Source organism: Hypanus sabinus, chromosome 3, assembly GCF_030144855.1.
Source record: "Hypanus sabinus isolate sHypSab1 chromosome 3, sHypSab1.hap1, whole genome shotgun sequence".
NCBI lineage: Eukaryota > Metazoa > Chordata > Chondrichthyes > Myliobatiformes > Dasyatidae > Hypanus > Hypanus sabinus.
Genome location: NC_082708.1, coordinates 94,308,168 through 94,324,996, shown reverse-complemented (window position 1 = coordinate 94,324,996; position 16,829 = coordinate 94,308,168). Strand labels below are relative to the sequence as shown.

At 40.1% G+C, this 16,829-nt stretch overlaps 1 protein-coding gene across 2 annotated transcripts in view; it reads right to left on the bottom strand.

Annotated features, from left to right (window-relative positions):
• Window positions 1-567: 567 nt before the first annotated feature.
• Window positions 568-16,829, bottom strand: part of fgb (fibrinogen beta chain) — a 142,332-nt gene continuing 126,070 nt past the window's right edge. For both annotated transcript variants that reach the window (XM_059964804.1, XM_059964803.1), the window contains 6 exons: window positions 13,899-14,082; window positions 13,479-13,706; window positions 13,275-13,388; window positions 13,053-13,175; window positions 3,416-3,701; window positions 568-1,396 (listed from right to left, as the gene is read on the bottom strand). In XM_059964804.1, coding sequence (XP_059820787.1) covers window positions 1,123-1,396; window positions 3,416-3,701; window positions 13,053-13,175; window positions 13,275-13,388; window positions 13,479-13,706; window positions 13,899-14,082 — 1,209 coding nt within the window. In that variant the 3' untranslated portion in view covers window positions 568-1,122. The remainder of the gene's footprint in view (window positions 1,397-3,415; window positions 3,702-13,052; window positions 13,176-13,274; window positions 13,389-13,478; window positions 13,707-13,898; window positions 14,083-16,829) is intronic.

Sequence of the window (16,829 nt, the reverse complement as noted above, 5' to 3'; positions counted from 1 at the left end):
CTCCCAGTGCTTTGATTTCCTCACACAGACTGAAGAGAATGGGTTGGTAGATTAATCCGTCACTGTAAAAGAAGTTAATAATTTCTGCATGGGTTTCCTCTGGGTACTCTCCTTTGTTCCCACATCCAACAAAGTACAGATTTGGGTTAGTAAGTTTTTGGCATACTATGTTGGAGGCATGGTGACACTTGCAGGCTCCCAGCATATTCATGGACTGTGTTAGTCATTAACACAAGATGATGTATTTCACTGCATATCACAGGTAAAACCCTCCCAACCATTGAGCACATCTACATGAATCGTTGCTGTAGAAAAGCAGAATCCATCATCAAAGATCCCCACCATCCAGATCATCTCTTTTCTCACTGCTTCATCAGGTAGAAGGTGCAAGAGCCTTAGGACTTACACCATCAAGTTCAAGAACAGTTACTACCCCTCAACCATCAGTTTCTGGAACAAAAGGGAATAGTTACCCTCATTCTATTTCTGGTGTTCCCACAACCAATGATCTCACTTTAAGGACTCTTTCATCTTGTTATTTCATTCTTTTTTATTTATTGCTGTTTATATATATTTGCATTTGCACATTGTGTTGTCTTCTATGCTCTTGTTGATCTTGTTTACAATTACTGTTCTATAGATCTGCTGTAAGAACAGCAGAGGAAAGGGGAGTGTGGAAAAGGTGGAAGAACAGAAACAGGAAAAGTGGAGAATGAGGGGATGGAAAAGATGGATGCTATGTTGGAGCAAGAGGAGGAATATTAAAAGAAAAAAAGATAAAGATATGGTAAAAAATTACGAGGAAGCTAATGTAAAGGAGAGGAACATAGAGCAGACTGAAGAAATAGAAGAGGGGTAATTATACAGTACACGACTCTGAAGGCCAACCTCAGAGTCCCTAAAAATGTACGTAATTAGAATTTCTTACAATTTTTGCCATTCAACAAAGTAAGATTTTTAAGTGCAATATTTATTAATTTTTAGTATTCACAAACATGTCACTAATCGTTCTCTTTTCATGATTCACAAATAGATTAAATGTAAAACTAGATCCAAAGTGACAATCTGAAGCTCATGTAATATTTACTTTTTAGTTGCATATCCTATAAAGATATAAATGGATCAGGGTGTTAGGAACTGCATAGGTATTTGCTCCCCATCTGGCACTGTGGAAGTGAACTGTGGCCGGATCTTCATGCTCATCTTCTTCAGTGAATACCATGATCCTTTCCAGTCCATCCACACGATTCCATCATCAGTGCCATGCTTTGCCACTTCTTTTGTATATTCTCCACCAATGTAATATCTACCATTGGGATTTGCAGAATGACACCTATTATACCACCAACCACCACCATCTTCTCTGGCACATTGTTTTGTTGGATTTTCAGGTTCCCTGTTGAGATTAAAACAAACTAATTGGAACATGCAGAAATGGTCAGGAAATTCTGTTGTTGTTCAAAACAGACATCAGAAAGGGTAAGATATACGGCCTAGGTGACTTTGACCATTGGTGACAGAAACAATAGGTTGAGTATCTCAGAAACTGTTGATCCCTTGGGCCTCTCTAGAGCAGGGGTTCCCAGTCTGGGGTTCATAGACCCCTCGGTTAATGGGAGATGTCCTTGGCATAAATCGAGGTTGGGAACCCCTGCTTTAGAGTTTACAGAGAATGGCATAAAAAAAAAACAGAAAAATGCAGTGAGTGGCAGATCTGTGAGTAAGAATACATTGTTAATGAGGAACATCAGAAGAGAACGGCCAGACTGACAGCAAGGTGACAGCAACTCAAATAACCACGTGTTACAATAATAGCATACAGAAGAGCATCTCTGAATGCACAACACTTCAAAATGGATGGGCCATAGCAGAAAAGGACCACAAAATACACGTAGTGGCCTCTTTATCATGTACAGGATCCTTTTCCATTTCTCTATCATCCGTGTGCCTGTCTAGGAGTTGCTTAGATGCCCTGCCTTTACCACCACCTCTGGTGGGGCATTCCACACACCCACCATTCTCTGTGTAAAGAACCTATCTCTGACATTCACCTATACTTTCCTTCAATCACCATAAAATTATGCCCCTTGCATGAGTCATTTCCAGCTCTGGAAAAAGCTTTTTGGCTATGTACCATCTACTATGCCTCTTACCATCTTCTACATCTTGCAACTGGTCACCTTTGCCAGTTAGAATACATTTAAATGTTACAATTTGCCAACATATTAAAACAAAATTACATTAGTCTTTATGTATACTAGGAATAAGTATCTTTTTGACTGGGCTTAGAGTTTAGCTTTTTGGGTAAAAAGTAATTTAATTCTCAATAAAATGGAACGTGGATTGTATAATATTTGACAGAATTCTCAGAAGGTCTATAGACAGCTTCTTCTTTAGGAGATTCTAACTTATTTTCTTGAAACAGGTTATGTTCTTTAAGTGATTCTTGTATGTCAGTGGAATGCATCAAACTTCATATCATTGCTAGTATTGTGAGGCTGTGGCAGCATTTCCATGCCAATATTCCTGATTATCAAGGTCCCTCATAATTATACATATCTCCCCTCACTTTGCATTGTTTCAAAGATACTGTCCTAGCCTGCCTAATCTTTAGTTTTCCATTTATTCTCATGAATGCCCTAAGTGCAATAATCTCTTCAAACTCATGCCACGACCAAATCTGTATGGCATACTCAAGCTGAGATCCAGATAGCATTGCATGAAATTCAGGCATGAACTCCCACTTCTTGTATTCTATATCTGGACCAATAAAGAAAATCTTCCATTTGGTTTCCTTTATCAAGCTGTTTTGAGACAGTTATATATAATTCTGTAAATAATGTCCTATAATGAACTCTTTTGTACTATCTGGAGCCACAACATACCAGTTAAATAAAAGAGAAAGCTCCCCCTTCTCTCTTTGACACTATGGATTTGTACTTTTGTCCAGCCTGTTGTCTATTACCTTGTTAAAAACCTGGTTTTTGTCCACTTAGCCTACATCAAATTCACTGCCTCATTCATTGTCCTTCTAACTTCCCAAAGAATTCAGACAGTTTAGTCAGACACAACAAATCCAGACTTGCTACAGCTGTTTCTGTGAAGAGTGAGAATTCCAGATTGTATACTGTATACACATTCTCTGATATTAAATTGAGACATTTGAGCATCCAGATTTACACAAAACACACACTGCTAGATGCAATGCATTGTCATTTGTAGTTCTTCTTATGTTGGTGGACACCCAATTCATCTGCATTTCACACCAGCTTCAAGTATGTAGTGGAATTGTACGCGTGAATTTCAGATATCCTTCCATATACATTTAAAAAGTCATCCTGAGATTTAAAACCAACTAAACTAATTTAAAAGTTAGAAGTAACAAAACAGCAGCATCCTGTTCTCCTTGACTTACCATCCATCATTGTCTCTGTCGTAGGTACTGAACATCATGTCCTGATGTATAGTCATGGTTCGGTTGATTCCAAAGAGCGATTTGGCTCCTTCCATAAGAGTATTACCAGCCACACCTGAATAGCCATTGACTGACAGCCGATATTTGTTGACTTCAGACTGTACTACAAATTTGGAATAGTGAGCTTTCACACTATCATCATTCCAGTCACGCATTTCAAAAAGGAGCTCAGTAGTTTTCACTTTTGTCAATTGACTGATGCGGTCATTTCCCAGCCAGTATTCACCTGAAGAAATGTTTATAGAAATGAAGTCATTATCACTTCATAAATGTGTGCATGTCATGAAGATACTAATTTCAATCAGATCACAGCTGAGTAATTCTCACTTTGAAAGGGGACAACCATCGGGGTTTACTACACTTGATAGAAGTCTATACAAGTGTATACATATAGACGTTATGCAGGGGAAATGGGTATATGATTACTGGCAGGGATGATTCTTTCCATAATGATATCCATTAGGTTTAGTCACATGAATGTTTTATGATCTCAAATGTTAACAACATGGATTAAAGAGGGACAACAGGTGAGGGGTAGATTGGATTCAATGTATTAAGTTGATTAATTGCATTGAGTTAAGACATTTTAGGTAAGTTATAGAAGACTACAGTAAAACTGAAGTGTATGAAGCCGTAAAAACATTAACTTATAACCATGAAAACAAAAAGCAGGATTTTGCGGTGGCCAACCATTTTAATTCAAATCTCCATTCCCATTCTGACACATCGGTCAATGGCCTCCTCTACTGCCATAATGAGCCCACTCTGGTTGGAGGAGCAACACTTCATATGCCATCTGTATAGCCTCCAAGTATTTTCCAACTTGCAGCAATTTTTCTCCCTCCTCCTTCATTCTTCTTCAATTATTCACCCTGGTCCCTTTCTTGTCTCTTCTCTTCTCCACACCTGCCTATCATCTGCCCCCCCCCCCCCCCCGGTGCCCTGGCCTGCTCATTTGCTCCAGCGTTTTGTGTGTGTATCAGTATGCGGATGGTACAGAAGGAAGAGTGTTGGCATCCACATAATTGGATGCCTCTATGCATCTTCAGATTCTTCTGTGGGTTTTGGTGCAGATGTAGAGAGGATCACAATGAAAATAATCTTTCATTTTTTGTTTTCATCTGCTTTTACAAAAAAAAGAATTATCATGCAGACTATATGATCTATATGCAATCATCAAGAAAGATATCATGGGATTAGGCCCTTCAGCACACTGAGTTCATGCTGACCATCTTGTGCCCACATTTTCAAAAATCCTTTCAGAACCAATGTATTCTCCTCACTTTTTCATCATTTCCTTTCAGAGTTTGTCACTCAGCTAAATACTAGGGACCAAATTCAGCGGCCAATTAATCCTAATTATGTGATTTCAAAGAAAACCGATGTAGTCACCAGGCACATGCAGACTCTGTACAAATGGTACTGAGGGTCAGAATTGAAGCTGGTTTGCTGGAGCTGTTAGACAACAGCTCTACTAATTGCATCACTCTGCAGCACAGTAATAAACTGATGTGGAATTTATAAAAACAATTTTATTTGACTAATTATGTTTGAATGCATTGGCTCATTTAAATATTGCCTTGATATCAAAAAGTTAAAATAAAGATCAGAAAGATGTTTCATCAAGTGTAATTTCAGAAAGAAAACTATTCTGGATAAACCAAGAGTGAAGATATAAATACAAAAAATATTGCAAACATTGACTTTTTTTATTGAGAAGCTTGATATTAACAGAAGAGCTAATATCATTTGGGAAGAAAGCACTTCTGCATTCTTTTTAATGAGTTGAAAGTTAAATAAATGGGGCTTCTCTAGAAGAAATTGAACACCAAAGGAATACTTGCAGAATCTAAGAGACGGCAACACAATTCTATGAGGCAAGACACTAAATTCTATACAAGAAAAACAAAATTTTACTTCATCAAAACTTGCCAGGTCAAATGAAAAAATCTAACTGCCAAAACAATGAGTTCAAGTGTTAACTTTCAGTATAAACTTCTGTTGTTTTTGCTCAATTCTATTGTTTGCATGATTTGTTTTTTCTCTTTCTCTGTGTGCATTGGGGGTTAGTTTTTTTTAATTGGGTTCTTTTGGGTTCCTTGCTTTGCAGCTGAATGTAAGCCAAAAATCTCAAGGTTGTATAATGTATACACCTTTGGTAATAAATGTACTTCGAATCTTAAAAATATGGAAAATTCACAATTGTTTAAGGAGTGCTTGAAAGGCAAGTTTAAGCTTTGAAACTATTACTTAATCTGACTTCACTGACTGTTTGTTCTGATCAGAGCCTATCTATGTGCTAGGAAAATACCAATATTTTTCTATTTTCTGTCAGTTGTCCCCAACTAAATCTCTTTTTATTTTAGATCCATTTATATCATGTTTTATAAACTATGCAATTAACAGGATAATAGTACTTTGAATTTTGAGGGGTGGTGTCTTCAAACGTTCAATATATCAGTAGAGATATCAGTAGAGCGCCAAAGGTTTAAAAAGGCGACCACCATATACAGCGGGCAGCAGAGTGAGAGGGCTTTGGCTCAACAGGCTTCGGTGTGAACAGGCAGAGGCAAGGGTAGGTTCTGGTAAGTTTTGTTTTGTGCATTTAGAGTAGAGAGAATGCCAGACAGGATGTTGGAATGCTCCACTTGAAGGATGTGGGAGACAACAACACCTGCAAGAAGTGCATCCAGCTGCAGCTCCTAACAAACCGCGTTAGGGAACTGGACAGGAGCTGAATGGCCTTCGGATCATTCGGGAGAATGAGAAGTTTATAGATAGCAGTTTCAGGGAGGTAGTTATGCCAAAGGAGCAGTGCACAGGTAATTGGGTTACCGTCAGGTGAGGGAAGGGGAAAGGGCAAGCAGAGCAGGGCTCCCCTGTGGTCATTCCCCTCAACAACAAGTATACCAATTTGGATACTGTTGGGGGGGGGGGGAAATGACTTACCTGGGACAAGCTGTGGCAGCCGGATCTCTGGCTCTGAGTCTGGTTCTGCAGTGCAGAAGGGAGGGGGGAAGAGGAGAGCAGTAGTGATAGGGGACTCGATAGTACAGACAGGAGGTTCTGTGGTCATGACAGAGAATCCCAGATGGTTTGTTGCCTCGTGGGTGCCAGGGTCAGGGATGTCTCTGATCACGTGCACAGCATTCTGAAATGGGAGGGTGATCAGCCAGATGTTATGGTACACATCAGTACCAATGACGTAGGAAGAAAGAGTGAGGAGGTCCTGAAGAGTGAGTATAGAGAGCTTGGTAGGAAGTTAAAAAGCGAGGCTTCGAGGGTGGTAATCTCAGGATTGCTACCCGTGCCACATGCCGGAGAGGGTAAGAATAGGATGCTCTGGAGGATGAATACATGGCTGAGGAATTGGTGTAGGGGGCGGGGTTTCAGATTTCAGGATCATTGGGACCTCTTCTGGGGGAGTTGGGACCTCTACAAGAGAGACGGGTTACACCTGAACTATACGGGGACCAATATCCTTGCAAGGAGGTTTGTTAGAGCTATTTGGGAGGGGGATTTGCAGGGGGGATGGAAACCAGTGACAGAGCAGATAGTGGGGTGCAAAGTCATAAATAGAAGGTTTATTGAAGGTTTATTCTATTCATGCAAAGTCATAAATAGAAGGTTTCTGTGTGGTGGTAATAATCTGAGGTGTGTCTATTTCAATGCGAGGAGTATTATAGGGAAGGCAGAGGGCGTGGATTGATACATGGAATTATGACATTGTGACCATTAGTGAAACTTGGCTACAGGAGGGGCAGGACAGGCAGCTTAATGTTCCAGGGTTCCAATGTTTCAGATGTGATAGAGGCAGAGAGATGAAAGGTGGAGGGGTGGGATTTCTAGTCAGGGAAAATGTTACAGCAGTGCTCAGGCAGGACAGATTAGAGGGCTTGTCTACTGAGGCCATGTGGGTGGAGCTGAGAAACAGGAAAGGTATGACCACATTAATGGGGTTGTATTATAGACCACTCAATAATCAGCAAGAATTGGAGGAGCAATTCTGCAGAGAGATAGCAGACAACTGCAGGAAGCATAAAGTTATGATAGCAGGGGATTTTAATTTTCCGCATATTGATTGGGACTCCCATACTGTTAAAGGTCTAGACGGGTTAGAGTTTGTAAAATGTGTTCAGTAAAGTTTTCTAGATCAATATATAGATGTACCAACTAGAGAGGATGCAATATTAGATCTCCTATTAGGAAATGAGTTAGGACAGGTGACGGAAGTATGTGTAGGGAAACACTTTGGTTCCAGTGATCATAATGTCATTAGTTTTGACTTGATCATGGATAAAGATAGATCTGGTCCTCGGCTTGAGGTTCTAAACTGGAAAAAGGCCAAAACTGAAGAAATGAGAAAGGATCTAAAAAGCGTGGATTGCCACAGGTTGTTCTCTGGCAAGGATGTGATTGGTAAGCGGGGGGCCTTCAAAGGAGAAACTTTGAGAGTGCAGAGTTTGTATGTTCCTGTCAGGATGAAAGGCAAAGTGAATAAGAATAAGGACCCTTGGTTCTCTAGGGATACTGGAACTCTGATAAAGAAGAAGAGAGAGATGTATGACATGTATAGGAAACAGGTATATTAAGAACAAAAGGATAGTAAGGGATAAAATTGGTCCTCTTGAAGATCAGAGTGGTCAGCTACGTATGAAACCAAAAGAAATGGGGGAGATTTTAAATGGGTTTTTTGTGTCTGTATTTACTAAAGAAATTGGCATGGAGTCAATGGAAATAAGGCAAACAAGTAGTGAGGTCATACAGATTGAAGAGGAGGAGGTGCTTGTTGTCTTGAGGCAAATCAGAGTAGATAAATCCTCAGGACCTGACAGGGTATTCCCTCGGACCTTGAAGGAGACTAGTGTTGAAATTGCAGGGGCTCTGGCAGATATATTTAAAATGTTGGTATCTACGGGTGAGGTGCTGGGGGATTGGAGGATAGCTCATGTTGTTCCATTGTTTAAAAAAGGCTCTAAAAGTAATCCAGGAAATTATAGGCCAGCAAGTTTGACGTCAGTAGTAGGTAAATTATTGGAAGGAGTACTAACAGATAGGATCTACAAGTATTTGGATGGACAAGGACTTATTAGGGAAAGTCAACATGGCTTTGTGTGTGGTAGGTCATGATTAACCAATCTATTGGAGTTTTTCGAGGAAGTTACCAGGAAAGTGGATGAAGGGAAGGTAGTGGATGTTGTATACATGGACTTCAGTAAGGCCTTTGATGAGGTCCCGCATGGGAGGTTAGTTAGGAAGATTCAATCGCTAGGTATACTTGGAGAGGTAGTAAATTGGATTAGACATTGGCTCACTGGGAGAAGTCAGAGAGTGGTAGTGGAGGATTGCTTCTCTTAGTGGAGGCCTGTGACTAGTGGTGTGCCACAGGGATCAGTGCTGGATCCATTGTTATTTGTCATCTATATCGATGATCTGGATGATAATGTGGTACATTGGGTCAGCAAATTTGCTGATGATACAAATATTGGAGGTGTAGTGGACAGTGAGGAAGGTTTTCAAAGCTTGCAGAGTGATTTGGACCAGCTGGAAAAATGGGCTGTGAAATGGCAGATGGAGTTTAATGCGGACAAGTGTGAGGTATTGCACATTGGAAGGAAAAACCAAGGTAGAACATACAAGGTAAATGGTAGGGCACTGAGGAGTGCAGTAGAACAGAGGGATCTGGGAATACAGATACAAAATTCCCTAAAAGTGGCGTCACAAGTAGATAGGTTAGTAAAGAGAGCTTTTGGTACATTGGCCTTTATAAACCAAAGTATTGAGTATAAGAGTTGGAATGTTATGGTGAGGTTGTATAAGGCATTGGTGAGGCCGAATTTGGAGTATTGTGTGCAGTTTTGGTCACCTAATTACAGGAAGGATATTAATAAGGTTGAAAGAGTGCAGAGAAGGTTTACAAGGATGTTGCCGGGACTTGAGAAACTGAGTTACAGAGAAAAGTTGAATAGGTTAGGACTTTATTCCCTGGAGCGTAGAAGAATGAGGGGAGATTTGATAGAGGTGTATAAAATTATGATGGGTATAGATAGAGTGAATGCAAGCAGGCTTTTTCCACTGAGGTTAGGGGAGGAAAAAAAACAGAGGACATGGGTTAAGGGTGAAGGGGGAAAAGTTTAAAGGAAACATTAATGGGGGGGCTTCTTCACACAGAGAGTATTGGGAGTGTGGAATGACCTGACAGATGAAGTGGTAAATGCGGGCTCACTTATAACATTTAAGAAAAACTTGGACAGGTACATGGATGAGAGGTGTATGGAGGAATTTGGGTCGGGTGCAGGTCAGTGGGACTAGGTAGAATAATGGTTCGGCACAGCCAAGAAGGGCCAAAGGGCCTGTTTCTGTGTTGTAATGTTCTATGGTTCTATAGTCCTATCTCCAAATACTGCTGGAGAGACATATTCAAAAGTAAACAAAGTCCCTGAATTGCACAGAGAAACAATCTTTACATTTAAGGTTATATTGAATCTAATGGAAATCCAACTAGAAATCCCAGGACATGCCCGGTTTGAATGGGGTGAGCTAGTGCTTGCGGCAATATCACAAGCCCACATCGCTGAGAAACTCCTTTGATCTTATTAGAGAGCAGATGAACAGAGCACTTGGAGTATTGTGAGTGGTTGTGGGTCCCTTAACTGGGAAGTTATGGTAGGATACAGGAACCGTGGTGTACAAAGGCTGTAATAAATCTAGTCAAGAAGAAAAGAAAAGCTTGCAAAAGGTTCAGAGAGCTGGTTAATGTTAGAGATCTAGAAGATTATAAGGCTAACAGGAAGGAGCTTAAGAAGAAAATTAGGAGAGCCAGAAGGGACCATGAGAAGGCCTTGGCGGGCAGGATTAAGGAAAACCCCAAGGCATTCTACAAGTATGTGAAGAGCAAGAGGATAAGATGTGAAAGAATAGGACCTATCAAGTGTGACAGTGGGAAAGTGTGTATGGAACAGGAGGAAACAGCAGAGGTATTTGATGAATACTTTACTTCAGTACAGGTGTACCCCTTTTACAAAGATAGAGCGTTCCTATGAAACTTTTCTTAAGCCGAAATAGCGTGAAGTGAAGAACCATTAATTTATATGGAAAAAATTCTTGTAAAAGCGAAAATCATCTTTGTAATGCGAAAACAGGTTACTAATGTAGGTCTTTTGTAAAAGCGAAGTGGCATAAAGTGAACATTCGTAAAGCGAGGGACACCTGTATTCACTATGGAAAAGGATCTTGGTGATAATAGTGATGACTTGCAGCAGACTAAAAGCTTGAGCATGTAGATATTAAGAATGAAGATGTGCTGGAGCTTATGGAAGACATCAAGATGGACAAGTCATCTGAACCTGTTGAGATGTACCCCAGGCTACTGTGGGAGGTGAGGGAGGAGATTGCTGAGCCTCTGGCGAGGATCTCTGCATCATCACTAGGTACGGGAGAGGTTGCGGAGGGATGGAGGGTTGCAGATGTTGTTCCTTAATTCAAGAAAGGGAGCAGAGATAGCCCAGGAAATTATAGACCAGTGAGTCTTACCTCAGTGGTTGGTAAGTTGATGGAGAAGATTCTGAGAGGCAGGATTGATGAACATTTGGAGAGGTATCATATGATAAGGAATAGTCAGCATTGCTTTGTTAAGGGCAGGTGGTGCCTTACGAGACTGATTGAATTTTTTGAGGATGTGACTAAACACATTGATGAAGGAAGAGCTGTAAATGTAGTGTATATAGATTTCAGCAAGGTATTTGTTAAAGTACCCCAGGCAAGGCTTATTGAGAAAGTAAGGAGGCATAGGATCCAAGGGGACATTGCTTTGTAGAACCAGAACTGGCTTGCCCACAGAAGGCAAAGAGTGGCTGTAGATGGGTCATATTCTGCATGGAGGTCGGTCGCCAGTGGAGTGCCTCAGGGATCTGTTCTAGGACCCTTACTCTTCATGATTTTTATAAATGACCTGGATGAGGAAGTGGAGGGATGGGTTAGTAAATTTGCTGATGACACAAAGGTTGGAGGTGATGTGGATAATGTGTAGCGCTGTTAGAAGTTACAGCAGGACATTGATAGGATGCAAAACTGGGCTGAGAAGTAGCAGATGGAGTTCAACCCAGATAAGTGTGAAGTGGTTCATTTTGGTAGGTCAAATATGATGGCAGAATATAGTATTAATGGTAAGACTCTTGGCAGTGTGGAAGATAAGAGGGATCTTGGGGTCTGAGTCCATAGGACACTCAAAGCAGCTGCGCAGGTTGACTCTGTGGTTAAGAAAGCATATGGTGTATTGGCCTTCATCAATCATGAAATTGAATTTAGGAGCCGAGAGGTAATGTTGCAGCTATATAGGACCCTGGTCAGACCCCACTTGGAGTACTGTGCTCAGTTCTGGTCACCTCACTACAGGAAGGATGTGGAAGCCATAGAAAGGGTGCAGAGGAGATTTACAAGGATGTTGCCTGGATTGGGGAGCATGCCTTGTGAGAATAGGTTGAGTGAACTCAGCCTTTTCTCCTTGGAGCGAAGGAGGATGAGAGGTGACCTGATAGAGGTGTACAAGATGATGAGAGGCATTGATCATATGGATAGCCAGAGGCTTTTTCACAGGACTGAAATGGTTGCCACAAGAGGACATGGGTTTAAAGTGCTGGGGAGTAGGTACAGAGTAGATGTCAAGGGTAAGTTTTTACTCAGAGAGTGGTGAGTGCATGGAATGGGCTGCCGACAATGGCGGTGGAAGCGGATATCATAGGGTCTTTTAAGAGACTTTTGGATATGTACAGAGAGCTTAGAAAAATAGAGGGCTATGGTTAAGCCTAGTAATTTCTAAGGTAGGGACATGTTCGGCACAACTTTGTGGGCTGAAGGGCCTGTATTATGCTGTAGGTTTTCTATGTTACTATGTTTCTAAACAATACACTGGTATTGGAGAGAGTCCAGAGGAGGTTCACGAGAATGATGCTGGGAATGAAAGGGTTAACATGGGGATTGTTTGACGGACTGTACTTGCTGGAGTGTAGAAGCAGGATCTTATTGAAACCTACCAAATATTGAAAGGGCTAGATAGAATGGATGTTTCCAATAGTGGGAAAGTTTAGCACTAGAGGGTACAGCCCTGGATATCCCTTTCGTACAGAGATCAGGAGACATTTCTTCAGCCAAAGGGTATTGACTCTGAGTAATTCATTGCCACAGATGTCTGTAGAGATCAAATCAGGGTTTAATAGTTTTTGGATTAGTCAACAAATATGGTGAAAAGGCAGAACAATGGGGCTGAGAGAGATAATAAATCAGCCATTTCAGAATGGTGGAACAGACTCGATTAGCCAAATGGCCTAATTTAGCTTTTAAGTCTTAATGTCTTATGATAATAAACATAACTCTATCTTAGAATTTCATAGTCTTTCATGAGCCAAGTTTTCAATTTTCAAAACCTAAATGGGACCTGAGGACCTCAGTTTGGATGTCCTCACCATTCCATCAATATTAAATTATCCATTGGACATCAGTCCCTCATCTGCCCCCACCCCTTCAGGAGAAAGCAATTACAAGACCAATTAACTTTTTAAGATAATTTTTCCTGTCTCACCTGGTGTATCACAGAAACCTTTTCCTGAATCATATGCGATGTTTCCAAATCCATTTTTATAGGCATCCCATGATCTACCAAAGTCAACACTACCATCTTGTCTGTTCTGAATCAATGTCCATCCTGGAAAAAAATTAATAAATAAAAAGCAAACATTGGTTAATAAGATATACTGAATTTAATTAAAATAATATTGTTTGCACTTTGAAGTAACGTAGGTACCTCCTTCATCAGTTATCATATCACAGTAAACTTTGTAAGGTGGCTTGAAGGTATCGGGTTGGATTAAGTAAAGCTGAGATGTTCTACCACCTTTTTCAAAAATATCATTGCATTCTGAAAAAAAAATCAATTTATCCTTAACAGGGAAACTGAAAGAAATGAAAACAAACTCAAGATTTGAACTTACTTTCTAAACCTACGCACCTTTGCCTGAAACAACTGGTATGTTGCAGGAAACTACACAAGGATTTGTACAATATTCCTTCTGCATCATTACTGCATGTTCAAGATTTTTCAGTTTCTCTTTGAGACTGTCCACCAGGGAACGCATAACACGAATCGAAGAAGGGAGTGTTTGTGTAACCTTTTCTTTTATCAATGAAAAACGTTCCTCCAGTTCTGTACTGTATGAACTTAATACATGACTGTTACCTGCGAAGAAGTATGTGCATTACAGTAGAACATGAAGATATAGATTAAATTATTAAAGATAAAAATATTTCTCAACAGAAAAATCTGGATTACTTAGCAAGTCAGATACCTGCTGACTGTTTCCAATATTTTTTGTTTAATATCAAATTTCCAGCATCTGCAGTATTTTAATTATCATCAAGAAAGTCTTACCCAGATACTGAGATTCACGCCGGTGCATTTCATTATCTACTCTTTCTACATAAATGTTAATTGCTTTTGAAGATCGGGAAAGATTTGAAACTTGTAATTTTAAGTTTTCAATAACTGGCATCATATTTTGTTCATCCTTTAAAAGAGCAGTCCTCAATTCACAGCCATTTGGGCATAGCACTCCCTTTAAAAGAAATAGGTGAGTTAAAATAATGAGAAGTGTTGGAAACAGAATTGAGTATCATAGTTCAAATGAAATAATAGTGTATTTTCTAAAGCTTTGCTTTTATATTTGTGTCTGCAAATTTCCAATGTCAGATTCTGCCCAATTGACACATTTGATAGTTGGTAAGTTAAATATTTTGAAGCTTTATTGCCTCTTCCTGGTAGGGTACAACTAACACAATGTTCAACCAAAGTATGTTGTCCCAGCAGGTTATGATACCTGAACTCATCTTTAGTTAATGATTTATGTCATCACCAGTTAGTCAACTGGGATGAGGCCTTCAATCAGCAAGTTTTCACTTAGTATTTGCTCTGTCCACTTCAGGTCCTTCTGACCACTATCCAAATTAGAACGCTAAATGTATCAGGTAGTGAATTTATTTGATGCTTAATTTCTTAACTACCTTTTTCAGAATCCTGGGGTATAACCCATCTGGTCCAGGTGACTTAACTACCTTCAAACCTTTCAGCTGCCCAAGTACCAACTCCTTAGTAATAAGGAATACAATCACTTCTGCCCTTGACAGCCTCGAATTTCTGGCTCACTGCTGGTGTCTTCTACAGTGAACATTGACACAAAATTCTCTAGTCATTTCTTTATCCACCATCACTATGCCTCCAATGTTATTTTCCAGTTGTCCATTAGCATCTCTTGCCTCTTTTTACTGAAAAATCTGAAAAAGATTTTTGGTATTTTCTGATATTTTTGACTAGGTTATCTTTATATTTCATCATTTCTCTCATTATGGACTTTATTGTTGTCTTCTGTAGGATTTTAAAAGCTTCCCAATCCTCCAATTTCCCACTAGTTGTTGCATTATATTTTGGCCTTTTGCTTTTATGCTGTTGTTGACATGTCTTGTTAGCCATGGTTGCCTCATCCTCCCTTTAGAATATTCTTCATCTTTTGGACGTACTTATCCTGCACCTTCTGAATTGCCCCAAGAAACTCCAGCCATTGCTGTTCTGCCTTCATTCCCACTGGTGTCCCCTTCCAATCAATTTTGGCCAGCTCCTTTCTCATGCCTCTGTAATTCCCTTTATTCAACTTTAATACTGATACATCTGACTTAATCAGCTCCCTCTCAAACTGCAGAGTGAATTCTATCATATTATGATAACTGTCTCCCAAGGGGTCCTTTACCTTAAACTCCATAAACAAATCTGGTTCATTACACAACACCCAATCCAGAATTGCCTTTCCCTGAGTGGGCTCAACCACAAGCTGCTCTAAAATATCATCTCGTAGGGATTCTACAAATTCCCTCTGTTGGGATCCAGCACCAACCTGATCTTCCCAATCTACTTGCATATTAAAATCCCCCATGACTATTGTAACATTGTCCTAATTACAGGCTTTTTCTATTTATATCCCACATCCTGGATTTAACTCCCATCAGGATCTTTTTGCCCTTGCAGTTTCTTGCAGTTCCTTGCAGTAACTTTACCCACAAAGGTTCTACATTTTGTGATCCTATGTCACCAAAGGATTTCATTTCATTTTTTACCAACAGAGCCACCTCAGCCCCTTGGCTAACTGCCTGCCCTTTTGATAAAATGCATATCCTTGGATATTAATTTTCCAACTATGATCTTCTTTTCAGCCACGTCATAGTGATACAAAGATGGCTTCCCTGGAACCAGCCTACCGTTCCGGACCTTGTTGAAGGTCTTGCTAAAGTCCAAATATACAACATCCATTGCCCTAATCTTATCTATCCTTTTTGTTACTTCAACAAAGAACTTAAAAGGATTTGTCAGTCATGATTTCCACACACAAAGTTATGCTGACTACTAATCACATTCTGTCTATCCGAATGCTGATAGATCCTCTCCCTCAGAATTCCCTCCAGTATCTTTGCTATCACTGCTGTCAGGCTGACCAGCCTATAGTTCCTTGGTTTATCCTTAACAGCAGAAGAACATTAGATCCTTTCCAGTCTTCAGAAACTTCAGTAATGGCTAACAATGAACGACAAGGGCCTCAGCAATTTTTTCACTAACCTCGCATGAAGTCAAGAATGCATTTAGTCATGCAGCAGGGCTTTCACCACCTTAGTGTGCTGTAAAATTACAAAAACTGTACCTCTTTCCCGGTAACAAAAATATCCTCCAAATATCTCTATTAAATTCCCTTATATCTCAAGCAACCATGATTTTCTCCACAATGAATACCAAGGAGAAATACTCACTTAAAATCCTACCCTTCTCCTGTAGCTCAAGATTTAGCAGCCTTGCTGATCTCTCAGGGATCTACTCTCTCTGTGGACACCCTTTTACTCTTAATATAGCTATAGAACCTCTTGGATTAAGAAAAAAGTCACAAACCAACAAGGTAATAGCAGAGCAGTGCCTTTCTCTACCTTTCCACTTGCTTCCCTTTCAGTTTCTTCACCACACTAGTTTTATCTGGGGGAAATAATGTCAAAAGTGATTGGAGCTGTTCCAGAAATTTTCTAGATCTCAGACAATTTTCATGTACTAAAAAACTGCCAGTCATCTTAAGATAATGCAACCAGAGTTCTCGAGTTCTATAGAATGGACACTGGCCCTTTGGCCCAAGTCATCTAAGTGTCTTCCTGAGCCAGTCCCATTTGCCTGCATTTGGCCTATATCTCTTTAAAACTTTTCTTTTACTGTACCTCCCCAAAAGTCTCTTAAACATTACTGTGCCCACCTCTTACACCATTCCTGGCTGCTTGTTCT